Source organism: Corvus brachyrhynchos, unplaced genomic scaffold (assembly GCF_000691975.1).
Source record: "Corvus brachyrhynchos isolate BGI_N302 unplaced genomic scaffold, ASM69197v1 scaffold23, whole genome shotgun sequence".
Lineage (NCBI taxonomy): Eukaryota > Metazoa > Chordata > Aves > Passeriformes > Corvidae > Corvus > Corvus brachyrhynchos.
Genome location: NW_008238983.1, coordinates 8,040,250 through 8,067,896, shown reverse-complemented (window position 1 = coordinate 8,067,896; position 27,647 = coordinate 8,040,250). Strand labels below are relative to the sequence as shown.

General features: G+C 40.9%; 1 protein-coding gene across 1 annotated transcript; it reads left to right on the top strand.

The window, feature by feature from the left end:
• Positions 1-1,384: 1,384 nt before the first annotated feature.
• Positions 1,385-12,509, top strand: OTULIN (OTU deubiquitinase with linear linkage specificity; the record flags this gene model as incomplete). Its single annotated transcript, XM_017738756.1, has 7 exons — positions 1,385-1,776; positions 3,933-4,006; positions 4,620-4,714; positions 5,870-6,013; positions 8,237-8,362; positions 9,379-9,648; positions 10,895-12,509. Coding segments are annotated over 7 exons (1,296 nt in total), but the record flags the coding sequence as incomplete, so codon positions are not given.
• Between the last annotated feature and the right edge of the window lie 15,138 nt (positions 12,510-27,647).

Below are 27,647 nucleotides of genomic sequence, written 5' to 3'. Positions count from 1 at the left end.
CGGGCACGGGTGGCCGTATGCTGTGCCAGGCCTGGGCCTTCCTTCCCTGAGGAGCGGGGACGGGAGAAATCGGGACGTGGCGTGCGACTCTGCGTCAAAAGGAGCGTGGTCAGGGGTGTCTAGGGAGGAGATCCTGCCCCTCTGCTCCGCTCTGGTGAGAGCCCACCGGCAGTGCTGCATCCAGCTCTGGGAGCCCCAGCACAGGAATGGCAGTGGCCTGTTGGAACGAGTCCCCAGTGGGGCTGCGAAGCTGATTGGGAGATGGAGCACTTCTCCTGTAAGGAAGTGCTGAGACACTTGGGACTGTTCAGACTGGAAGAGAGAGGGCTTTGATCTAGTTGTGGCCTTCCAGTACGTAAAGGAGCCTACAGGAAAAATGGAGAGGAACTTTTTACAAGGGCGTGTAGTGACAAGACAAGGGGGAATGATTCCATCTAAAAGAGAGTAGGTTTGGATTAGATAGTAGGAAGACATTCTTTACTGTGAGAGTGGTGAGGCACTGGAACAAGGTTGCCAGAGAAGTTGTGAATACCCTATCCCTGGAAGTGTTCAAAGCCAGACTGGATGGGGTTCTGAGCAACCTGGTCTAGTGGAAGGTCTCCTTGCCCACAGCAGGAGGGTTGGAAGTAGGTGACCTTTAAAGTCCCTTCCAGGCCATTCTGTGGTTCTGTGAACTCTAGTCCTGAGCTAGAGTTCTAGCTCTAGAGCTCTGTGCTATGGGACAGCTTGGTATACATGACGGCTCGGATACCAAAGGGCTGTATGTTAGTAAGTGAAGATAGAATGCAGGTTGGAGGCTTTAACCTAGAAATAGAAATGTGGTGTGCAGTTTTAAGTTTTATGGAGTGGATATTAAGTCTGTGAGCTCTGAGGTCACCAGCCTGGATAGCCACTATTTGTCTAGAACATGAATGTGACAATTGCCAAGCAACCCATAACTTTTGGGGGGCATTATTTGTCAACTTAGGATAAATATCCCTGAAAATTTACTGCATTTTGACAAATCCTAAACCTTTGGAGAGCTTGCTAGAATGGATTGTAGACATCCTGTCTTGGTACCCTGGGCATCATATTGGAAAGACAAAGATTGTTGCACTAAGCAGTGATCCTGGTGCAATGGATGAGTTGACTCAGGTGAGTTTGTAAGGCACCTCAAGGATAGCAGGTGTTTAATCAGGGCACCAATTCTAGTTCTTCTTGTGTTTGAAGAACTGGTGCAGCTTAGCCATGGTAAGAAATGATGGTCAGGGGAATGAGTTAGAAAATAGCTTGGGTGCTGTCTTATTTTACCAAACTCTTCTGGATTTTCTTCCGGTTTCTGAATAATTTGTGTACCCTCTGAATTCTCTGAATATAACGTTAACTCTTAAAATAATGTAATTTTCCTATAACATGTGCTTTTGTTCTGGGAGAGAAACTCCTCATATATTTTTTCATTCTTCAAAGCCAGGATAATCTTCAAGGGTGGATGACAGAACCAACCAGCCTTTCTGCAGGTGCAGAAGAGAAAAAAGAGAGTGTTCCCACACAGCTGGTGAAGCATACAAATGAAGTTGGTGCTGCTTCTGAGGAACTTGTCTCAGCAAATGCAGCTGCAGGCCAGAAAGAGCAAAATACATCAGAAATTAGACAAGACTATGTATACAGAAGTAGTGGGAGACCTGAGAAGAGAGATATGAGTAAATCTCCTGTGACGGATCAGGATGCACCTAGAAACTGTGAACTGTATGTACCTGTGACTAGTAATTGTTCAGCAGTGGAGTCATCTGAGGAGAGGTAAGGATTAATTTTTAAAAATATATTAACAGTTTTTGTATAGAAGGGGAGGGTACTTTCAGTTCATTAAGGTAAATTTCTGATTTTTTTATCTTTGGTTCAGCAAAATCCCATTAACTAGTTCAACAATTTAAGTATTTGCATGCAACTCTTTGCACTATTTTTTTCTTTTGTGCATGCATGTTTTCACTTCATCATTCTTTTTCACCTCTTACTTTATTTTCACTATATTTGTCAAATCTATCATTTATCTGAACATTAATGGGGAAAGGCTTTAGTTTCCACATTCTTTTTTCCACAGATTTACTTAACAGTTGCTGTGCTACAACAGTGTTATGACACACTTTAGTCTCTGGAATGATAGTGCCTGTGCAGATGGATTGCACCTCTTGGCTACCTGGCTTTCAAAACAATTCTCTTGAATTGCAGTACCTTGTTTACTCTGGATGTTAATCTGTCATGTGACTGCTTAGTCTGTGGCTGCTTCTGTTTTGTCAACTCCCAGAAAGAAGGTGGTTTAATAATATCTGCAGAAGGGGCATGACACTGCTTCCTTTACACCAAACTTCCTCTTTCTTGGGTAATCTCACTAACTTAGTCAGTTGAGCACTTCTTCTTGTTCTGCATCTTATGCTGAATTTATTCAAGGCTGTATCGCGAAGGAACAATTTCCCTGCCCTGACATCCCTGTGGGATCCCTTGTAGCAGCAGGTTTCTTCATGCTCAGAGTGGGAGGTTGTTGCTTTATATTTTAAATACTTGGCTTACAGACAAGATACGCTAGAGAATGCTGCTGTCAAATACTGTGTGGGTTTTTTCATAGTATTTTCAAGGTTATTAAGTATTCTTGAAATTCTTGACAAACCTTAATGGATTTTAAACTCTGCTGAGAAATTAGGCTTTGTCCAGTATCATACTGTAACATGAATATGGACTTGAAACAAGTATTTCTATGACTTTTCTTCTTGTCAGATAGTACTGTGTTTAATACCTACTGTATCTATTGTTTCTCTTTTAATTAATAATTATTTAGTGTTGTTAAAAATGATATTTCAAGCAGCTACTTGAGCATGCGCGTGAAAACGAAACCAGTTTTATATGACAGCACAGTAGATTAGTTTCCTGGTATTAACCTACATTGGTCTTTATACCAAAGATTTCTTTTTCTCAAGGGAAATACATGCAGATGGGTTTAGTAAGCTGGTTTGGATATAAAGAAAAAGAAATACAGAGCCATAATTTAGTAGTCCATCCTTCCAAGTTTAATGAAAGTAATCCAATTTCCATCTGGCTACATGAAACTCTTTCTCACAGTCTTCCTAATTGCTTGTCCTCTCTTAGTGGTGTAAGATGTGGCAGGGTCACTGCCTTAATTTCTTCCTAGTCTTTTGCAGGCAGACTGTGGTTTGGATTTGGGATGTTCTTCAGGAGTAGATTAGAAGCTGCTAATAGTAGTGGGCAGTAAATAATAACCGTGCAGCCTTTTTCTGCTTACGTACTTTCTTTGAAAAACAGACTTTCAATGTAAACTTCTTGTAGTGGTAAGCCTAAATGATACTGATACATCTGGTGACATATGTTTTTTCAAGTATTTTAATTGTGAAGCTGTGATTATTTTTTAGAAGTTTATTTGCTAGATGTAATTATATGACAAATGCCTCTCAGGAGTGGAATGTGCAATTTGCAGTCAGTTTTTTGAACATTCTATGGAACTCAGTTTTTAACAGTAATGTTCACATCCAAGCTGCAGATGCTAATCTGTGCAGTATTCTTGTAGGGCATAATTTCCTCTCTCATGGTCATAGCTTGACTTCAGAATGTTGTCTTCTGCAAATTTATACTGTAAAATACAGAAATACGAAGGGACTGACTGTAGTAGCCATTCAACCACAGAAGAGAAATTCAGGCAATGATTTATTACCAACCTAGTGACAGATACTGGAGGGGAGCAGTTGACAGGGTTTTTTAAACTTTTTTTTACTTTTGAGAGCTAGTGTTGATTCTATGAAAATGGGTAAGATGGAAAGCAAATTAAGTTGGAAAAAAAAATGGTAGAAACACTTAAATACTTTCCTGAGTTGTAAAGAGGGGAAGAGGTTGAAAAAGAGAGTAAGGTTTGTGGTGTTACATGAGGTACATGTTGATTTTTATTGCAGTGAGGAGGACATGTATCGTGATGAAGAAGAAATAGAGAGAGAGAAAATACTGCTTTGTGAAACAAACTCATCAGGTACAATCGAATTTTGTGTGAAGTTTCAAATACAGTATTGCAACTCACTGTAGCACTGACGTGTGATGTCCTGACACCCTCTCTTCCAGGGACTTTTGTGCACAGATGTCTGTGTTCAATAGCAGTTACTTATGACTGAGTGCATTGTACAGTTTGATTCGTAAAAAGATCAATTCTCTGTAAAATTAATTGCTCTTAGTATGTCATTCCCTGTGTTTCTGTAGTTACTTTACGAGTTAATGTGAATTCTTTGGAAAGCAGTCACATAGTCTATGTTATGAGAAGAGAAGCTTCTGTCAAATATTTTTCTGCTTGCTAAGAAAATGAAGAGTACTTTACTAATTTCTCCTCTTTGCCAATTAACTTTTGCAGAAGAGAGGAGCAGAGTGTTCTCTATCTTGTTGAACTACATCATTACTTTTCTTCACACATCATTTTCAGAGCAAACTGATTTTATCCCCTCCCATAGTAATAATGACTTAGTAGCTACAGGTTGTGCTGCCAGTTTCATTTGGCACTAAAGTTATTTTAAAGTGATAGCATATTTAGAAATTTGATGTGCTTTCTACCTTGTTCTGTTTTCTTTATAATATTGCATGTTCTGTTTTGACAGAATATAAACTAAGTGTTTCACCTGAAATGGACATCATGGAGTATTGCAGAAAAGAATGGAGAGGAAATACACCAGTAGCAAAAAGGATGAGAAAGGTAGCAGTTCTATTTTTGTTGAATTTTATTAGGCTCTTCGTTTTTGTTTGCTACGTTATTTCCTATGGGGTCAATCTTTTAAGACAGGAAATGCCGTAGCAATGTTTTATGTTGTGAGGTCTTATTAGTGGTTTACAACTGGCAGATACTTTTCTTTGTTCTCATTCCAAATGTGTTTTCAGTAAAGCTACCTGCACATAGTTTAGGGATTTGAATACTGTCCTTTGTTACTGCTTTCAATTGAAGTTTTATATTTCATTTATGGACATAAAATGCTAATTTTGTGGACTATTGAAGTGCAGAGCAGATGACCAAAATTTAAGGTGTAAGGCAGGTAGCTGAAATTGGTGAATTGCATGGGTTTTTAAAAATTTTTCCTGAGATTTTTTTTATTACAGTTTTTGAACTAATTTTTTTATATTAATCTTGAGCTAGAATGGTAGAAAATAAAGCAAAGTTGTTTTGTTGCTTGAAAAATTTAGTGATATATGTGAGTAAACATAAAAAATACCTTACAAAAGTCAAAAACTCCCCATGCCACTCTCAGGAGATTGCTGTGAGAAATACAGACACACAGGGCATTGGCCCTTGCCAGGGTAGCTGAGCTGCAGAAGCTGCATTTCAGCATTGTGGCTTCTGCTACAACTGTGTGTATGGGAGCAGCAGGGAGGGAACAAATGTGCTGAGGCAAGTGTCAAGATATTTCAGCGTAAACACAAACTTACCCTGAGGCAGAAACAAACTACGTGTGACATGTATTGGGTAAGTAGCATTAACTGTTGCTGAAATTTCTTTTAAGCATGATATGTAGTCTCGTGTGTGTGATGTTTGATATTTTTTGGAAATCTACATGAGTTAGCTGTCCATATTTCAATGATGTTTATGTTCTGTCATCAAACAAATACCTCAAACAACTATCTATTAGATTTCTTCAGTTTTTTGTTTGTTTTTCAGCAGAACTAAGTTGGTTTTTTCAAAGCATAATTTGTGACATAAAAGCATTTGAACTTCCAAAAAGGCTAGTGGGTCAAGCTTTTTCAAGCTTTTTTTTTTTTTTTTTTTTTGAAAATAGCATTAGCATTTGGATGATAATATTCCAATACTTAAAATGTTTTATTAATGATTTAATGTTCTTTGGATTTTGTATTTTTCTAGGGCTATGAAGCAGTTGCTCAGAAGTTTGCCTCTATAAGGAGAATACGAGGTGATAACTATTGTGCCTTCAGAGCAACTCTTTTCCAGGCATTAAGCCAAGCTACCCAGTTACCAAGGTGGCTGCAGAGTGAGGATTTTACTACGGTATGTGTCAAGCTGATCTTCTGACAGTAGAGTAATACTGGGTCTAACCTATTTGATAATTTTATGATCCCATTTCTCTGTTATGCGATATATATGCTCACTTTTCAGTATCCTTGAACTGAGAAGTAGTAGTGTTCAAGACTGTTGTTAGTGCACAGTGATTCTTTCAATTTGGAATTGAGTCCAGGTGCCCTTGGTTTCCAGTTTATAATGTGTATAAATGTTACTGTAGTGTTGACTGGAATGTGTCTTGTCTGTCTTCATCTTGCCCTCTTGGTTTCTTCTTACTGCATGTAGTGTGGCAGTAAGAGGTTTTCCACAAGACAGCTGGCAATAACAAAAAATACAGACTATTTATTCTAACATTTGAAAAACCCCCAGCTTTTCAAAATTATAATATCTATTCTTTGTGCCTTATATGGTTTCTCTAGAAAGTGGAGTAACAAATTGGATGCTGTAGGCTTTGCAGAATGTGTAATTACCTGTGTCTTAAATGTTGCTTAAAATAAGTGCAAGAGCAACTCCAACCTGACATGAAGAACAGTTCTTGTGGAGTGATGATTTTCTTGTGATGTGTAAGAAAAGCAGGGATCTTCCTACAAGTAGAAGAAGAATATTCCAGAAATTTTCTTGTGTTAACAAAGTCCATTTGATGGTATTGGTGAACATGGAACAAACATGTAAGAAGCTGCCTGTACAAAAGTGGGCCACTTGAGAGGAGTATGGTTCCAGTTGTCAGGATGCTGCTGGGAATTGGAATGGTGAACGTCTGATGCACAGTGCCTTTCTGTATAACTTTAGAGGAAATCTGAACATTTCTCATTCTGGCCACTGTCATTGTTAAGTAAACGCCTAATGATTATATTTTTGTAATTACTGATAAAAACAGTTCTATGAAGTGTTTTACTGCAAGTACATTGCAAAATGCTTTCCTTTTTGTAAAAAACACATTCTTCAAGCTCTCAACCATTTCCACATTATCAGACTAAAGAATATAGTTTCCCAGTGCTCCTTTAAAGAGCATGCAAACTTTTTAAAAATTATGTACTTCGAAATTTTTAATGATGTTCATGTTTTTTTTGATACTGATTCATCGAGGAAAGTGTCATATGATAATTAACATTTTTTTGAAAAGGCTGTACAGCTACAAAACAAACTGAAATGATAAATTGTTATGCATCAAAGCAGAAGGCACGTAAGAGAAATGTGTATGGTGACAGCTGGCAGTACAAATATAACTTTGTTGTTGTTGTTTTTTCTTGTTTTTAATTTAACATGGTGATTACATGCACGTTTCTAGTTGTAGAAGTTACTGGCATATAATTTTTGATTATTTAGTTCTTTGTGTCCATTTAGCATAAGATGTCTGGCTGGGGTGGGGGAAGGTCTGTGCCTATCTGACACATATTGTTGCCACTAAAGAGAACACATCACTGGTTTGGAGTCCTAATAAACTGAAAATGGGCTGGTAGTGGCTGGGGGCATGAGTGCTCCTCTAGGCAAGTATTTAATCCATTGTGAGACACAAGTTGCTCTTGCAGTTCTAGCAGTAAGATGGGTTAATAGATGAGGGTACAAAACTGGACATGCAACTGCCAGGATGTCCTTAAAGGGAAGTGTAAAAGCTCTGAACTGAACAGGTGTAGCACATGAGCAGTAAAAGAGGCAATTCTGAGGCTAAAACATGATCCGATTCATCAGCTAATTCCCAGGTTGTTTTCTTCTTTAATAAAAAACCTGTCCCAGAGTGTTTGAATTGTGCTCCCTGAAAAGGAAACAGTTCGTGAGTTCTGGACAAAGTAGTTTGCAGTCCACCAAGACTTCTGGGTGGATCTGATGGATCCTCTTCTGTTGGTTCAGGGACACTTTCAAACACAGTTAACTGTCGTCTATCTGCTGGTGGGGGAGTGTTTTAATTAAAAAAAAACCAAACCTCAAAACAACAACAAAAAAAAGGCAAGAGTAACTTGGTGATTATCCAGTGCTTGTGTGTTTGTTAGATCTGGAAACAGTAATAGACCAGCATTCAGACTGTTACCCAACAAATATTATAAATACCCAGCTGTGTTTGGTTATGGTCATCTTACTGTGACATCTCTTCAGAAGGACATCTGACGTATGGTTTTAAGGTGCAAAATGTTAAAAAAAATAAAATATGCAGGTTGGTGGCTTTTCCTTTTCAGACTTTTGACTTAAGCTGCCTTTTCTTCTCTCAACTTCCAGCTTCCTGAAAACTTGCTGAGCAAGTATGACTGGATCAAGCAGTGGCAGCTAAAACAGAAACCTGGCAAGAAGATGGGAGAAATAAGTGATGAAATAAAAGAGTATTTAATACTTCTAAGGAAAAAGGTTGGAAAAGTATTTGTATATTCTTTCATCACTTAAAAATAAGAAAAGTGACAAAGATTTTTGAATTCGGAATTTAGCATAAGGATGCTTTCAGTAGTGGAAGTCCCTTTTCTGTATGTATACTACAAAAAATTCAAGTAAAGAGCATATTTTCAGATCCAGGCATCTGGTCTTTCACTACTTGCAATAGCCTGATGCTGGAATTAATTTGCAAGCAGCTCTGCAGAAAACTATTAATTAGACAGATTTCAATGAAAATATTAATGTAACAGAGTAGCTCTTTTCCTCTATTATGTCTTGTATTTATTTGAAAGAATGATTTATACTATGGACAAATTTTTTTGCTGTCTGGATGAGGTTAAGGGAAGAAAAACACAGCACAACACTTAAGTAATTTCAAAGGAGTAGTTTTTGTTCATTTTTATACATTTATTCTGGGTCATAGAAACATGATTGTGCCCTTAAGTGTTCATACTATATTACCTAGCCCCATGCTTTCACCCTCTTGGAACACTGGAACCTGTTAAAAACTATTCAGTTGTTCCTGTCTTACTGTGAATGCAAATTCCCTTTTTATGAAGGCTTTTAAGAGTATTTGGAATACTGCATTCAGCAGTTTGAGGGTTGGAATGAAATATGCATTCTGAGTAACAGAAATGTAAAGAATACGAAGTATGTAGGATTTATGGTGCAGGAAACAAAAAGGTTATTACCTTAATGCTTGTCCCACAACAATATTTGTTCTGCCACCTTGCAGCAATTTCTAGCATCCACTCCTTTTGCTTTGCTTGTGGATCAATTTAAGCAAAATCAGACTAACTCAGCCTGACCTTGATAGGGATACAGTTGTGGAAATATTCTTGAGTGTTTTTTAAAAGGCACAAAGCTCTTCATAAGCTAAATTCTGAGTGCCTGTGCTGAGCATCTGACAACTCACAAGTGGCTTTTTGCAGCTCTTGCAGGGTGATGGCTGTTCTTTGTGTTGTGTGTGATGGTTTGTTTGTTGTTTTTTCTAGTGGAAGAATATAAGTGAAATAAAGGATCCCCTTGAGAAACAAGAGGCTTGTGATAAATTGTTTAAAAACGAAGAGGAGGAGTATAGTCTCTATGAAGCGCTGAAATTTTTGATGCTTAACACTGCCATTGAATTATACAACGCCGATAAAAGTGGAAGGAGAGTGCCTGTCTTCTCCTGGCTCCTGTTTGCACGGGATACATCCAGCAACCCTTGTCAGTTAATGCAAAATCACTTGAATCATATTGGTCACAGTGGAGGCCTTGAACAAGTAAGGAGAGATTGCTCATACAGCATTATTTTCCTGTTTTGGAGATTTTAGCTTCAAGTGGTTTAAGAAATCACCCAGCTTTTGTTGGGCTGGCTGAAGTGTGTGGCCTTTTGTTGGGAAGAATATGTTAGAACTGCTGGCTTGTAGTGAGAGTCTGTAAAGGGCCTCCTCTGAAACACCAGGTTTTGTCTTGTGGCTGGCAGGTCGCATTCTTTGGAAATAGGGTTTGCTATTAATAGAACACTTGTATTGATCTCTTAGTTGTTAGCTTTTTAAAAAATAGGATAACAGCTGATACTCAAATTATGAAGACAACGTGTAGCACATACATGTGGTGAATTGGGATAAGCTAATGACAGTTACGGCTTTATACGTAGCATAAATGGTACACATATTACAAAAAAAGCCCCAAACCGAAAAGAGTAGTAGTTAATGAGCTGAATAGTCTGAAGGATTTTGGAAGCATCCATTTTAAAAAAGTCCCATTGGATTCATTACAAGTGGAACACTGCAATTAAGTTCACTACTTAATTGTAAATACTAGAAACATGGAAGTATTATGTTTTGTTTTTTTTTTTTTAATCTTAAAAATCTGACAACTGCAGAGACAGTTTGCTGTTTCTGTGAAAATAGGTGATTCATTGGTGACTTTTGCTGCTCAGTTCAGTCAAGAAGTTATGTTGCCTGTTTTTGTGCTGACTAGATTTGTTTATTTCAGTAAGATTCTTTGTGAATTGTTATTGATATGCTTGCCACTGTAGGAGAAAAGGTAGAAGCTTTTTACAGCTTCTTTTTCTGAATTTCTTCTCCTGTCAACAGGCTTTGTAAGGGCTTTCCATTTTCTTTTTATTTGGCTGAAAGGTTCAAAGTACGCTGTAAGAATGAAAGGATCATTGCCTGAAACCTGCTCTTGTGTGGTTTTAAGTGTCTTAACAGGATGAATATTGATACAAGAGAATGTCTTTCCTCCCTGCTTGTGGCAGTAGGACACTCTATGTAAAGTAGTTTTCCTTTAGGATTATTTTCCTACTATGCCATTGTGGGTCTGAAGACTTTCTTGTTAACTGCATGGTATCATAGAGGTGTATGATGGAGATACTGAATGAGAGGTGCTCATGTATATGCACTTCATAATTTTTGTCTTCGAAAAATTACATCTGATAGGTATTAGTTTAATATTTTTATGAGAAAAATCTTGTCGAAGGTATGTTGAATTTTACACAAATATTTATTTTTTCCAATGTAGGTGGAAATGTTTCTTCTTGCTTATGCTCTGCAGTACACCATCCAAGTGTACCGACTCTATAAGTACAGCACTGATGAGTTCATCACACTTTACCCCAATGACCCGGAGGAGGACTGGCCTGTGGTGACTCTCATAACTGAAGATGACAGACATTATAATATTCCAGTCAGAATGTGCCAAGAGACGATGCTGTAAACAAGTGATTTTTCAGCAGACAAACCTATGCTGCTTGTGGAGGTTTCCCATGCTATTTTGAAACAGGACAGTGACAAAATCTGTGTGATTAAATCTACAACAACTTGAATCTGTGTTTTGGAAGTTGACATCTGAAATAAAGTATCAAATAGGTACTATCTTAAATAGTAAAAGTTCAGCAAGCATGGCTTTGTTTTCTATTTAAAAAAAAAAAGGAAGCTTCTGCAGTCCTTTTTTTTGAAGGACTTACTCTGGATAGAATTGCCAAAACTATAGATTTATTCCTTTTATTTTTTAGTGAGGCTCTGTGGTAAGAGCTGAGCTAAGCTTTTGCTCCCCAAAATAATGGCAGTTGAAACTTCTGGGAAAGTAAGGTGGCAGTGTCTTGGCTGATATTTGTAATAGTGCTTAGAAGCCATTTATACAAATCTTGGGTCTTGGGAAGTAATACAATTCTTTTGCAGTTGAAATTTAATGCCTGCCATGGTTTATACTATAAGAGAGACATTACTTAAAAGTTTTCTAATGCTTTGGGATGTTTTTTCCTGTATTAGTGTCTTTTATTTAGAAGCCAGCTGTCTTACACTGAAAATGAGCTGCTCTTCCCTTTTCAACCCGTGGAGAGGAACATGGCAAATGTGATAAGGGAGTATAAAAGTTGTTTGATAGTCAGTCACAAATTCAAAGACTACACAGAATTCCCACTTAAATTATGACAGCAGATAGGAGATAGCCACGTGCCTGTTAACTTTCATTTCTGTTCATGTTATTGTTCCTGTGGTGTTAATCCTCTCTGGCAGCTGCTCTGGAGAACATGAGGATTTTCATTTGTCCAGGGAGTGCAGCAGATGGAAATGTCTGGTGCAGCTTACTCCTCCCAAGAGTGGAGATGTGGGAGGTTCTGTTTCTGCTTAGTTATTCATGATGCTTTAAACGGAAAGAATACAGAATGTATCAGATGCTGGAGGTGCTTACAAATCTTATAAAAATAATTAAATAATGAAGCTTTTAGGTTCAAGTAGAAGTACATCCTACAGATGACTTTTGGAACAAGAGAGTGAAAACTGATTTAACTGAAATGCTGGTCATACACAGGTCACTTGGCTTCTCTTAGAAAGCCTTCTTATGTAAATGGGATAAGGTTATAAAAACTTCTCATTTGAATATTCTGGAGAAAGTGGCATGCAAAATTCTCCTGTTCTAGTTGAATTTAATTTGTTAACCATTATTGTGAAAGGTAATATACACAATGAAAATATGCATTCACTATGTTCTAAAATGTGTTTTAAACACATTAATGAGGGTTGCCATGTACTCAAGTGTTATATTTGTCATGTTTTTGTTGCCTTCTAAATCAACTAGTTTGTTACTGAAAATTTCTGGGAGCTACAAGGGAATAAAAATAAACTTAAAAAATTAATCTGGCAGCATTTTGTTTCTTGCTTTATGGTTTATTTTCTGCCTTGCTTTATATTTTCAGTGTTTCAGTTTTTGAAATCCATGTTGAAGTTAGTTTGTTCATGAAAGTTGTGAGGTATAGTAACCTGTGTAAAAGAAGTAATTATTGGGTGCTTGCACATGGGCAGCAAAACCAAATAATTCCCTGAATTGCTGTTGTCCAAAAAAAGCTGAAGAGGAGGAAAAATAAATTAACTTTTGCAGCTCACAACTGATAAAAAAGTTGTAGTTATGATTTATTTAACTGAAATTATCTAATTGTGATATATTCTTGAGACTTAACACGCCTTTGAAAAAGGTCACACATTTAGAGCAGTGGTTCTGAATGTTTGACAAAAGCCTCTGAAGCAGAGGCTTTTTAGGGGCTGAGTTTGTAGTCCTTAGGGCTGGAAACAATTCACATAATTGGCTTGTTTCTTAAACTGGGAAGGTGGGACTGGGCACAAGGTGCTTAAGTCACATATTGTATGTATTTTTCACTAAAAACTTTTGCTGTCTACACGAAGCTTTTATTTTGCCTTTGTTCTGTTTCCTAGTAAGTTATAAAGTTAATGGATACCTGGTGCTGGCAGCAGGCAGTCTATCCAAGCTCAGGCTGGGTGTGGCTCAGAGAAGCCTGATGGTGGGTGTCCTGTGCGAGCTCACCAGGACCTGGTGCGTTTGATTCAAGACTGCCTTTATTTAGACAGCTGAGACGAAGCTTGGCCAGCTCTTGGCCAAGTGTATTTTTGTGTGACAGCAGCAGCCCTCTCATCAAGAGCTAGGGAAGGAGGGTGGAGAGCAATGTGGGAGCTTTTATCTCACCTGGATGCTGGGCGTGGTTAGAGAACCATGTAGACGTTGAGGGAAGTGGGGAGAGGGAGCTCTTGCGCTGCGTATCGAGTGCCGGGCTCAGCTTGTCGTGTTGTGTCCCCGGTATATAAAACAGTGTGGGCTGTGCAGCTCCCGCATCTTGTTTCTTCTGGACATAATTGCGGTTTGTTTTCCCTATGCTAGCTGGCAGTACAGGACCCAGATTTTGTCTGAAGACGGCCAAATGTACTTCATGAATGCTCCCTTTTTTGCTTAATGCAGGAAGATGACAGGAGGCATGCTCTGGAAGCTGGCTGCAATGAATATTTGTGCTGTGACATCGACTAATGTGCTCCAAGCCAGACACATTCAAAGAATATATTCATTTATGCATTTCTTGAGGAGGAACTTCAAGATCTCAGAAATTGAAAAGGAATGTTATTAATTCCACAGAGCTGCAAGTAAAGCAGGGAAAGTTCAGCATGGTAGAGGCCTCCTAAAGGAGGTGACTCTCCACTCCCCTTTCCCCAGAGCCTTCATTTCTGCCTGGGTGCTGATGAGTTCTCCTATTCACAACTTGTATGTAAGTCAGTGGGAGGGCAAAAAAACCACCCTGAAATGTACTGAGCTATTGAAGAACTGCTCAGGACTGACTAAAAATTGGTTTATCAGGGCTGTTGTAGCATGCTGAGGAAGGAGAGGCACACAGTGTGATTGTGAGCTGCCTCCTCTAGGGGGTTGTTTGCCCAATATGCCCCTTTTTGGAGTTGTGGGGTTTGGGGTGGTGTTTTCAGACACCTGCCCACTAGATCTTTGATGGGAGACTTTTCCTCTGGCCTGTTGCAGCAGTCAGCTACTGCAGGGGCGGTAGTAGGTGGCCTCTGCATGTGCTCTTCAGCATCAGGCTTTCAGTCTGAAAAATACAATTTTTTTTATTGAAAAAAAACCTCAATCCCCCATTTTATTGGCATGTTTTCATGTCGGCTGAACAGGGTTGGTACTTTCCTCCCTGCCTCTCATCTCTCTTACTTTTGCAGAATCGGATAATTCTGCAGTGTTTGTGGCTCGCTGAGATGGGAGAGAATTCAGACACTGCCCTTGTTAGAGCTGTTGTGCACCCATCCATCTTATATTTAAAAAAAAAAGAAAAAACCAGAAAACCCGGCTACGATCATTATGAAACAAGTACTATCCTTCTGAACCAGTCTTGGTGGCGTTTCACAGCTTTTTCGCTGGAAATGTTCACTTCTGGCCCGCAGCTGCTCCCGGGCCCTGAGTGGCTTTGCAGGGGAGCCCCGGAGCCCCTCACCCGGGCGCCGCAGCCCCGCTGGGCGAGCCCCCGCTCCCCTGCCGGTCTGTCACCAGGGGTCCCTGCAGGCCAAGGGACAGCACAAGGACAGCCCAGGCTCCCACACCGCCCAGCTGGTGGCACCCGGAGCCCTTCCTTGCCGTCCTTCCCGAGGCACAGCCCACGTCTGAGGGCTTGCCACTTCACCGTGGCGCTCCCGCAAACGCAGGGCGCGGTGATGATACACAAATACACAAATACACAAATACACAAATACGGATCGTGCTGAGGAAATACGGCATGGCCAAAATGCTTAGCCTTGTGACCTAGTGATCTCCTGATCTTTGCCTTGTGATCCAGTGATCTCAAAAGAGCACGGTTTAGCAGCATCAGCCTTACCTTTAGCGACCTGCATGACAGGATATATTAGTTGAAGTTATTAGAGCATAGGTAGGTGAAAGACATTTTGAAGATGTGGAACGCTGTGAAATGAAGTGGGAAGAAGCTTGAGATTTTTCATGCCTTTACATTTTTAGCCTTTTGAATATCAAGTAGTTTAATCTGTTTTATACCTTGAATAAGAATCTGCTAGTAGGGGTTGAAATTTGTAGCAAGCCCTGTCTTTGACTGCTAAGTATCTGGTTTTGTTTATGTATTCACCCAAACCTTCAGGTGATGTGTTGAGGCATGGGAGTCTTCACAGCCAGAATCATTCTGTAAGAGTGAATCCTGAGCAGTGGTTCTGGGATAACTCACTCTTGCTTCACAAACATGCGGCTACATAGTGTCAAAAATAATGTAGGGTGAGAAATGGTGAGGTTGGGTTCTCACACTGTCAAAGAGTAAATCAAGTAACTTTTATAATGTAGAAACCTGTTAGTTTCCAAGTGCAGTTGAAGGTGCACAAAGCATATTGCATTTTTACTGCCCTTATTATAGAGGGGAAAAAGCCAGTTGTAGCCTAGATACTTAAAAAGATTTAAAGTGCCTTGAAAAACAGAATATTTTTCCCTGTACTGCTGTTACTGAGATGACAAAAATTATTTCTAGCTGAAGGACATACTCAGTGTAAAACTGAATAAGCTATATATTTAGAGGTGGACCACTTGCTGAACTATTACTCTCCTCATGTTTCTGTATGTTTTCTGCATCATAAGAATTTTTTTGGTTTTGCATAAAAGGTAAGAGAAATAATACATTATGTTGAGCAAGGAGGATGTACAGGATGGGGCATAAACCTGCAACATTTCACTCAAAATCTTTCAAATTTTTCTTTGAAAATGTTTTTTTCAGAAATGCATAACGTTTTTGGCCTTTGCTTTATACTGAAGACCTGGGTGTTTTTCTCACGGAGTGGTTCTGCAGAGCTGAAAGTAAGAGCTTGGGTGAGAGCCTGCTTCTTCCTCCTGCTAGGCAGGTTCATCTCTTGCTGCCAAAATTCAGCATCTGTGCCAGTGAACTGCATCATGAGTGCACTTGCATTTTGGAGGACTTTGTTCCTTTCAGAAGCCAGCAAGCAGCAGTTTAGAGCAGTTTCTGTTCTCTCACCTGAGTGTGTCTTTTGAATTTATATTCAAAAGGGAGACAGAAGAATCAATGACATTTCTTCTCAGGGGTCATTGTCAAGCTGCTTGGCTAATAGGGTAGAAAACATAGAGGAAAGGGAGGGTTTACAACTAAAACAGCAAGAAACCCACCAAATTTCAGTGATTTAATAATTTATTTCCGTTGTTTAAATAACACACAGTGGCAAGACAAGCTGCCTCCTTCCGTGAGGAAGACTCTCATCTTCCATTCAGGCCCCCTAAGATCGTCCCCAGCAAACACCCACCTGGAGCACCACCGGCCTCCTGCACCTCCTGCAGATATTACCCCAGGGGATGGCACATGGCTCTTGTGTACTAGCTTTTAGTATCTAATATTAACATTGCTTTCAGACAATCAAGTGGTTCCACGGCGTTCATTTACTGATGAGCCCTCTTTAGAGCTCTTTTCACTCAGATGTTCTGGATTTTGTCTCATCAAACCATGTTGCAAACATAAAACCATTTTTAATTACACAAAATAGTGCCTTTTTAAAGGTAGTAGGTGGCTGGAGACATTATTTAAAAACAAAAAGGGAAAAGGAAAAATGAATTGGAGCAGTGCTTGGGGATGTTTAAAGCAAATCTGTGATAGCTTCAACAGTCACCTGGTTTGTAAGCCACCTGTATGAAAGGTCCAGGTATCAATACAATCCCCCAACACCCCATCCCATGGATGCTCATTCTGATGTGTCTGCCTTCCCAAAAATATGTAAAATAACAGCCTGGAAAATTCAAAGGAGATATGGTGTGAATTTTCCTTTGAGGAGCTAGGATAGAAGGTGTAAGATCTGCAGTTGTGGGGGCACCCTGTTGCACTGCAGGGCTTGCCACGAAAACCCCTGGTTCTTTAAAGAAGTGCTGCACTGGAGGATGCGAGAAGTGACCACCTGCTCATGGTAGGTGGGCTCAGCACGAAGCAGTCTCTTTTGGCTGTAAGTTTGGGAGCACTGGCTCCAGCTGCTGGGAAAATGTTTGCTCACAAGACAGTTTTTATGTCACCTAGAGGAAGGAGGCCTGTTTTTCACAGCTGCAGAACAGCCTGTGTAGAGAGTTAATAACTGCTGCTTGACTTTTTCCTGGGTAGTCAAGCAGCACGCATAGGCTTTGGTTTTCCTCTCTGCAGGTCTCCATACATGTCTCAGGGACCAGGAGAGTGTTTGCTGTGGTCATCCAACACATCCACATTCAGGAGTGTCATTTACAGGCAGTGGTGAGGCTTGTGCTCTCTTAGTGCCATACCTCTGATAGTGCCAGCACTTTTTTACCTGTCTGCAGTAAAGAGCCCTTTTCCATTCCTTGGCACAGAATAGGTCTTCCCACAGCAGCATGGATGCTATAGACTTCCAGCAGTGCTGCATTCCCCCACTTTGTCACTGATTTTTGGACACAAAAGCAAATGCTGTGCAGTACCACAAGTAGGAGGGTTTCTGTATGGAGTTGGGCACTTTCTCATCTGAGGTCTGTGCATGCCCTTTGGGGGAATAAAATGGATTATGTTTCATTATATATATAATGTATACATCACTAATGGAAGAGCTAATTGTTGTCATTACTGATGGAGAAAAAGCCAGACGAGGGGCTGCTGAAGGGTGCAAGGGAGAGGAGACTTTCAAGACTACAAGCTAAGAAGGTGAAGTAACAATGCTGTTTGCCCTCATACTGCATGTCTTACTTTTTACCTGCCCTTTCTTTCTTAGGAAGAGTGAAATAAAGCCTACAAAGTCCCTAAAAGAGAAAGCTTAGTTTGAGAAACAACAAACTCTCCGTAACGTGACTCTGTTTGTGCTGTTTGCCCTTGCTCAGTCTGCTCAAAATGCAGCAGTGTGGCAGGAACTCTCAAACCTGTTTCCAAACAGGTTCTGGTCTTCCAAGCCATGGGGATGTTGGCTCCCTTGGCCTGGCCTCATGAGCGGGTGCAGAGAACCAGCAGGCACAAGGGCAGTATCTTTTTCTGAGCCCTATCCAAGCTCCTTTTTTTTCCTATATGTTTTTTTAGCATGGCTTCCTGCCAGGGCAGTGCCCTGGGCAGGGAGAGCTTAGGCAAGGTCAGGGCCCACTGTGTGCAAGGGACAGCCATGCCAGCAGGTGCCAGCAGCCAGTGAGTGCGTGCCTGTGAGCGGGGCAGAGACGGATCATCTGCTGGTGTAGATACCCTGATTGTGTTCTCTGCTCTCCTCAGCCCTCCTGGCCTCAGACAGGAACATGACCAGACATAAGCCAATCCTCTCTCCAGCCATAAGCCAATCCTCTCTCCAGCCATGGCTGCAGAGCGGGATGGGGGGGCTGGACATAGCAAGAGCCAGTTCAGGGTTCTGTGACGGTCTCCTGGACAGCCCTGCACAAAGGTCCAGGAGAAACAGAGCCCTGTCACAGGTGCCAGGGGGATGAGAGGGTGGTCACAGTTCCCACAGATGCCAGGGGGATGAGAGAGTGGTCATGGAGCCCCAAAGGGAGGAGACAAGAAGAAGCAGGCAGGAATTGAAGGGCTGATGAGGTGCAGGAGACCCTAAGGCTGGATCTCTGCTGTGGGCCGGTGTAAGGAGAGCTGAGGCAGCAGGATCCCAGCGGATTGTCAGCAAAGTATGAGCAAAGTCTATGATACCTCTCCAAGACCTTTTTAAAATCAGTGGCTGCTCAAGTGTCAAAGCACTAAAAGCCAGTCTTCTCACTGGCTCTGGGTGGCTCAGATTTGGTCATTTGGGAGTACTCAAGGAACGTGTTCAAAATTAAAAATATTTTTGATTAATAATGCTTCTGCAGCTTCATAAGAACAGCTTTGGTGATCTGCCAGATGGATGAATCTTATGACATTTGAGTTTGCCTTGGCCTGGAATAATGCTCTCCTTTTAAATACTACGTGTCTGTTTAACAGGAACGATGAATGTATTTGATTTGGTATGGAAAAAGTATTCTGACCATGGTATTTCCATATCAACAACACTTGGAGGCTTTGTAGAAATAAAGAACTTGTCTTGCATCATTTTATGGATACCTTTGGATTTCATTAACTTCAAGTTAAGACCTTGCAGTTGGCAGCATCGTGGTCATAATTCAAAAGAAATTTGCGTGTTGGATTAATTTCTCACCAGGAGGTATATTTTGCTTGCTCTAAATGGGAAGAGCATTTGGACCATGTCAGATTATCAGAATTAATAAAACAGAAGCAATCAGAATCATGAATCATATGCAAACTGTTAGAACTTTAATTAATTAGAATATGAAAGCTATTGGACAATACTGGAGCACAGATCCCCCTCAAAGAAAGCATGGATCATTCTTTTTAACAATGCAAAAACATACATCTCTGCTAAATACATAAACAGCACTCAATTTTAATGCGGCACGTACTTTTAGACTTCTGACCTTAGCAGTCATTTAAAAAATGTACAAAGTTTTAACCTTCATTTTGGTTTAAAGAAAACTCACATGTTAAAGCAAAGCAAAATGGTCATTAAAAAAAACAAACCAGCAGCTTTAGCATGTGTACAGATTACAGAAAGCAACATTTATTTTGAGATAAACCAACTGGAATTCTACAAGTATGATAGAAAATGATGCATGAGGTAACATTTCATTTAAAATCTAAGATCCCTGTACTGTAGTTCCAAACAGTGCTCTGGCTTGACACCTACAGTCCTTGCAAAATTGACTTGTTTAAGTAGTCGAGGATGGCTGTTAGGCATGCTGCTTTGCATAAAGACAGCTTTAATCCTAAGAAAGAATCTGATGTTTATGCTGAAAGATATTCTGAAAGAAATGAAAATCCACTGATATCTCTCAGGTGAAATATGCATTTGCCTAATTCTTAGATTTACCTTCAAATTACAGGAACAAACTGAAAAATGGGGCCTTTTCTCTACAGAAATAGAGAATGTTGACAGATAGAGAATGTTGACAGAGAATTTACTTTAATCCCAGGGCAACTTTGGCAAAGTGTGGCTAGCTACTGCTCTTGCCTCTTTCAGCACTGTTAGTCTGCTGAGAACAGAACAAGATGTTGTCCTGCAGAATAATCCATGGTCAGAGGGCCAGGTTGGGAAAAGATGAGGCTCCCAAACTTCCTTTCCCCTCTTTCCTGAGCAAGAGTCTTCAGATTTTGGGTTGTCCTTTTTTTTTTCAGAATGCTGCTTCCAGACACTATTCTCACTCTCAGTTCTAAAAGTATTTCTGTAAAACTAAAAACAAGTCAATTTTAGAGAACCCAAAGGCACAATTAGAACACGCAAATATGAATTCAGTATTTTTAGGCATTTCTGTGACACTGTTCCCTGTAGTATCCAAGCTTCTTTCACCAGCATTAGCAAATGTAATCCTTATAGCACGCCTCTGAGCTTGGAGAACCTTCTGTCCTTGTAGTATCATGTTACAAATGGTGCAGTCTGACCTTGCATGATGTGGTCAAAGCTATCTTTGTTCAGAAACTGCATCTCCTTTGAGAGGCTTCCTGGGAGTTACCTCCACACAGTTTGGTTCTCCTCCATGATGCCTTCCTTCTGTGAAGACAAAACATTTCCTGTCTGCTGCTCTGTACTTTAGGTTTTGCTCAGTGTTTGTAGTTCCCTTCTAGAGTGACCCTGTGGCTGGCTGGCCCTGCTCAGGTATGCAAAGATAGAGAAAGCAGGCTGTGTCACACTGGCTTCTCCACTGCGAAAGGCACAACAACGTTTGCTCTACAAAGATTGTTTTTCTCTAGTAACTAGGATCTAGTAAGATGCCCAGTAACCTTTAAATGCCAGAGAACCTTTCACTAAAGACAATAAATGAAGGGCTTATTGCTCTCTTTGCCTGCCAGTATGGTCCTTGCAGGATAACACAGTGCAGGGTGCTTGCAAAAGACTCTTCAGCTCATTCACTTGCAGCCATCTGTCCATCTCTGTTCACATACACACACTCACTCCTCTACACTCACATGTGCTCCTCCTCAGAAGCTCTCTGTCCCATGTAGGTGAAACAAGGCTTTATCAAAGGGAATGCTGCTAAGCTGTGCTGCCCAAACCCCATGAAAAATTTCAGCCATTCCACCAGACAGGGTCAAGTCCAGTTTGAATTTCTGTGGCCCGTGGTGGTAAAATGCCCTGCCAAATAGCACAAGCAACGCAGGAGGCTTTGACACTACCCGCAATCCCAACTTCAAGTCTCTTACCACAAACCCTCCATAGGTGCCTGGATTCATGAAACTAAGGCAGAGGCAGTAACACCACAAAATAATCTAAATCATCTAAAATAAGAGAGCAGACAGAGCAATGTTCTGAAAGATCAAAACCTGACATGATTTGAGCTTGATTGCCTTTATGATGGTGGAGGCTGTTTCTGCCATTTGAAAACACAGGTTAAGTCTTGCATCCTGTGCATTTGCTTTTTAAAAATATACAAAGATGTTGCAGATAATTTTATTAAACCAAGTGAAAAACTTGTTGATGGTAATAAGCAAGATAATGTCATCTACAAAAATAGGTACCTTTAACTTTTTTTGAGATTTTGCTTTTGCAATATTGTGGTGCTTGCAAACTCGGTGGATAAAATCAGTTGATCTAAGTAACCAGTTAATTTATTCCTGTAGCCTTCCAATTGTTTCATTATAGCTTAGGAGGGATTCTTTTGTTCATCATAGTAGGCACAAAAGCAGAGTTACATTTGCTTTGGAGAGAAAACTACAAAATTGAGCAATGAACATTAGTTCCAGGCTCTGCTGTTTTCTGTATGTGTACATATACCTTACTTGCCACCCAGGCAGTAGTCTCATTAAAAGTTAATGAAATTAATTTTTTTTTTTACTTCTGCAATTTTTTCTTTGCATTTCTGTTGTGGTTTTTTTGCTGAATTATGAATAAAGCTGCTGTTCCAATTTTTACATCTTTTCCTAAGAGGGGATTTATTTGCTGTCATTTGCAGATAGGCCAAGCCATTCTCTAATGTAAATGTAAGTATTTACTTTGCATTACCGTGATTAAAAAGGGGAGTTATGAGAAAGGGTAGCTTTTTTGTTAAACACTGAATGATGCACATGAAGAGAGGTGGGAGGAAGCAGGTAATAAGTGCAATTGCTTGCTGTGTTCAGGCAGATTTCCTTAGAGAGTTAAGGGGAGAAGTGCAGTACAGTACTGAAATACTTCATCTGCAGAGACAATAGCTTATTTTTGCTTTGCTCTCATTGTGGGCTCAGGGTGGGAGGGTACTGTAAAGCTGGCTCTGCAATACCAAAGTTTTGTCATCAGCAAAAGAATCTGTGCAGCTCAACATTTTTGCTCACATATCTACATTGTAGACCCCTAGTAGGCACTGTCTCTCAGTCCTGAGCCAAAAGCCTAGAAAAAGGCAAGCAATCTTAAGTCCTTTAAGATGAAGGGGGCTTTCTAGGTTCCTGGTTGAATCAGAGAACAATTTAGGTTGGAAGGGGATTGCAGGAAGTCCTCTTGTTAAATCCCCCTCCACTCAAAGCAGGGCCACCTTAGATACTCGACCAGGCTGCTCATGTCCAGATGAATTGTAAACTTAATGGATTGCCCCTGTTAATCAGGCTTTTCAACTCATTGTTATACATTTAATTGTGAAATACATGAAGCCTGCATGCCTCAAACTATTCTGCACTGCATTGGGGATGCAATGCTAACTTTGCTGGAAAAGTCCAGGTAAAGGTCTTTTACTAGAAAGTCATAAAGTGGCTGGAGTTAAGTAATGAACTTGAATTAACTCATTTAATTCTTGATTTTAAATAAAGACACCCCCCAATCCGTTCTACTTCTTGATTCTCCTTTTCAGCTTAGCAAATGAGAAGTAAAAAACAGTCCATCAAAGAAGAGTTTTGTTGTAAGCTACTTTTTAATCACGGTGTTACTTGACATTCAGTCAGCATGACGATTACATTTTCCTTCTCAAAATGCCAACAAACAAAATAAGCCTAGCAGGAACCTTCAGAAGAAAATGAGGAAATGTCTGAAGACACTGAACTCGGGATGACAGAAAATAATGAGGTAAAACGAATACATTGATTTGAGCAGTGACAAGGATTGGCAAAACTAAGGAAAAGCTTCCCTTTGGGATTACAGACAAAAGAGCACCTAGAAATATACTGCCATTCTTGTGTTTTACTGAGATAGATTGGATGCCATGGTTATGAAATGCTGAGACTGAAGCTCACTCTCTAACCCTACCATTAACTTGCACGAGCTGCAGCCAAAATGCCCTTCTGTGCAACTCTGCGCTCCAAGCCGAGCCTAAAGCTCCATCTCTCTGCCCCCGTATTTTGTCTGTAGCCTTTTTGTTCACAAGGTGCCAATTACTGAGAAGTCTGGCAGTGGTTTTGCTGAGGATTGCATCTATGCACTGACAACTGAACTTGGCTCTCCAAAGCAAATCCACAGAAGCTGCCTGAGCCCGAGTTTGGAGCCAGGGCTACCCTGCATCCCATGCCCTCCCACTGCTCTGCAGGGCTGCTGCATCTTGCAACCACACTTGGACCCAGTCTGCTGCTAAGCTGACAATTCTGCCTTGTTTCACGATGCTGCCAGGCTGCTATACAGTGTGTTGCAGGGTACAGAATAAATTCAGAGCTCCTCTTCCCACCTGGGACTCTACCACAAGCCCCCACAGCCTGTTCTGCACTGCACCCCCTCCACAGGAACTTACTCCCTTCAAAGTAGATGGTCTGCTGAATTCTAGTAGAAAGCCAAACATGAACAAGGTAAGGGAATCCTAACATTTTCTGGTTAAGCTGGTATTTGGGACATGCCAATTTGCTACCAAAATTGTGGTAATTCTGTCACGTTTAATTAATATTTATGTGACATTTCCCCAACGCAGCCCTGTCAGTTACTCAGAAACTGGAAGATACTTAGTGCCTCCTTACTGCACATTATAAACCCTGCAGGCTGGTTTATTTCTGCTTCACACTCCTGCCTCTGAAGGCTCCTTTACTGGGAAACCAACATACATAGAAGTAGTGCCACATGGACACACTGTTCCTCATCCTTCAGCCCCCCTCCAGGGAAGCTGAAAGGGAAATGATGTTTTCTGCTCTCCAATTCCCTCATCTCCACGCCATGCTGCTGTCTTTAGGAGGGATATACAATACCCATCAGATTTTCAGCATGTCCTCTTTCTCTCCTGTTCCAGCTCTAAATCATGTTTTAGCTTAATGGTATAATGTTTGCTGTTTCATTTACTCTTTTATGTAGCTTAAATTGCAATTTTAAAAAATGGCTCAGTATAAGTCCCACATGAGGATCATGTTTGGACTTGAACCCTTGTTCCAAGGAGCTATACAAAGGTCATAACAAAGTTGCCTGTGCAGCACTCTCATGTACACACCCATGTACATACTCATGGCTTTCCAAGGGTTACTGCCACTGTCCCCAGGTAACAACCAGCTGCAGTCAAACCTGTGCCAACCATGCCACAACCACAAGACCTCTGTGACAGACGGAGCCCATCCTGCTGCCTCACCATGCCCTACACTGCACTTCACCAGCAGCGGGGCTGGGATGCTGGAACTGCAGGATGCTCCGTTCCCGTTGCCACCTTGCAGCCCAACACAAAACTATGCCCGAAGCCTCTGGCTGCCCGGGCCTGAAAGCACCCTTTCTCCCTTCTTTTTAAGCATGAGGCGCCATCCCACAAAAGAAGGCACTCCTGCCTTCAAAAGGTTTCTGTTCGTGGGCTATGGCCTGCCCTGAATCAGCTGCATTCATCAGCCAACCCTTCATCTGGGGCTGCTCCTCTCTGGCTGCAGATTCGGCGAAATGCCGAGCAAGAGCCAGATATAAATCTCCTGCTCAAAGGAAATATTTAGCAGCAAAATGAGTAGAAAACAAAAAGACTTCTCTGTTACTTACCCAATCCTCTGCCTCAGGGCGGCTCTATCTAACAAACAGGGAACTGCACCCTCCTGCCTGGAATGGCTGTGCCAGGGGGGATGGGCAGCGGGACTGCTCCATGCCTGGGAACCCGCTGCTGCACCCAAATGGCTTCAGGCACTGGCTGAGAAATGCAGAGCTTTGTCCATCAAGTCCAGTGCTTGGTAAGCATGGGAGCCTGCTTATGGCAGTGAGGGGAAAAAACCAGCAGTGTTTTCTCTTAATTCTGAAAAAGGAAAGCTCAAGACAAGTTAACACAACTTTATGTACTTAGTAGAAGCTGAGGAGCATTAATCCACAGCTTATCGGTGTTCTGCTCTTATTTCCCACTGTGTGAGCTGCTCTGCAATACAAGATGTAAGATGCAGATCAACATTTTTCTCTTTTTATTGTAACTTCTATTGTGCAATTCAGTCTAGAAAGACCAAGTCTCCACATGAATTCATTGAGATGACAGTGCTCCAGCTCTCTGACACAGAAACAGGATGGGTTTCTATTGTAAAATAATTACCACAGATAGATAGCGATTTCATAAGCAATAGCACAAGAGAGAGAGACAGCTAAGCCATTTTACTAGAGCTCAGGGAAGTACTTCTGGAAAGGAAGAGGTGCAGGACAGGGCATGAACCAGTATCTACCTGATAGAGACACTCAGTGCTGCTCTGACGGGGGCTTTGGCCACAGAGGATGCCTGCCCACTCCCAGCCTGTAGCCCATCACAATGGCTGCTCCACCAGCCCAGCTCAATCTGCCACTGACAGGGAGCAGTGAGGTTTCAGAAGGTTGCTGAAGCTCCTGCCAACAGTCCTAGACGCAGGCCCAGTGTCTGCAAGGGACAGAGGGAGAGCTCCCTCCTCGCTGAGCACCCTGCCTACCCACCAGCGAGCACCTGGGCCAGCACGAGGGGCTGGCTGGGACCCACTCCCTGCAGAAATGTCATCACATTTTGTTAATCCAGCAGAGAAATGTAAAGAAATACATGACCCACAGGAAGCAGAAAGAGATGCAATGCACATGGCCCAGTGTCTGCAAGGGACAGAGGGAGAGCTCCCTCCTCGCTGAGCACCCTGCCTACCCACCAGCGAGCACCTGGGCCAGCACGAGGGGCTGGCTGGGACCCACTCCCTGCAGAAATGTCATCACATTTTGTTAATCCAGCAGAGAAATGTAAAGAAATACAGGACCCACAGGAAGCAGAAAGAGATGCAATGCACGTCCTTATGTCACTGCTTCAGTTCTTGCCCAAATCCCACCTCTCCTGTGCTCATTCAGTATCTTGCAAAGTAAAGGACTAGTAAGTATTACACACACAATTGAAAATTTATCTTTTACAGTGCCATTAGTTTAGCTCTGTATGACCAATAATTATTTTTTTAATATTTGTTCATCATTTATCTAAAGTACAAGCCTCAGTGTTATCCTTTGTTTTCAGATTTTTACTTTTTGGAGCAATCATTACGTTGAAACCTACACTGGTAATGCTCAAAATTCTTCAAGAATACTGCTGTTTGAATTTTAGTCATGTACCAAAAGAAATACTACACAAAAATATTTTCTTGCTTCACCTCTACAGGTCCTGAAAAACTGCATCTTGTGGGCTTGGATACAAATGTACAGAAGAAACCAAAACTACATGAATAGAGGAGACCTCAAATGGCCACTGTGATCTGTAACAGTCTAAATACACATTATATACATATGACTGTTTGAGAACCTGTATTCATGAATGTGTACAGTCTACATCCTGCACACATTAATTTGTCTGAGGGTTTTCTAAAAAAAAAAAAAAACTGTTTTAAACTACTGTCAAAAAGTATTACCCTGTGGTGGCACAGAAAACATGGTTACTGGTTTTAGTCTTACCTTCCTAGTGCCACTGCTCATTAAACATAAACTGATTTTGCAAATCTGTCAGTTAACACAGAAATTTCTACTTTTTTTTCTTATTGTATTTGCACATGTAACAAATTGGTACAAATCTTTCCAATAAAATGTAAAGTTCATTGATACAATGCCTTTCCTGATGGCCATAACCGGTTACTAGTCAACTCAGTAGTTTTGTAGAGACATTTTTAGCTGAACTTGGAAAAATAGGAAACGTATTGTAGTTTAAAATAAATGTACATAATATACAATATATATATATTTATACACATGTGTATGTCTACATACATATATATTGATAAAACATTTAAACTAATGTTTAGTTTTGATCAGTTCTCTGACTGCTGGGACTACCTGGCAAATAAATCTAGAAACAGAATTTGTCCACAATTAAATAATAATTTCCACAACTTAGAAAAATATACTTTTACTAAATAAGGTTTAAATTAACTGATCTATGGAGATAGGATGGAGGATAATGCTTTCCAGACTCTGACATGATTAAATCTGAAAGGACCCAAGCTACTACAGACTGGTAACGAGCGCTGCCCCGCAGCCAAACACAGAAGAGCACAGAAACACAAGCTGCTGCCACGGCAGCATCGGTGACACCCAAAACTTCCCTGCTTCCCTCACCTCTTACACAGCCTTCATTTCCACCCAGCCAGAGTCTCCCACCTGACTTCACGCTGTTGTTT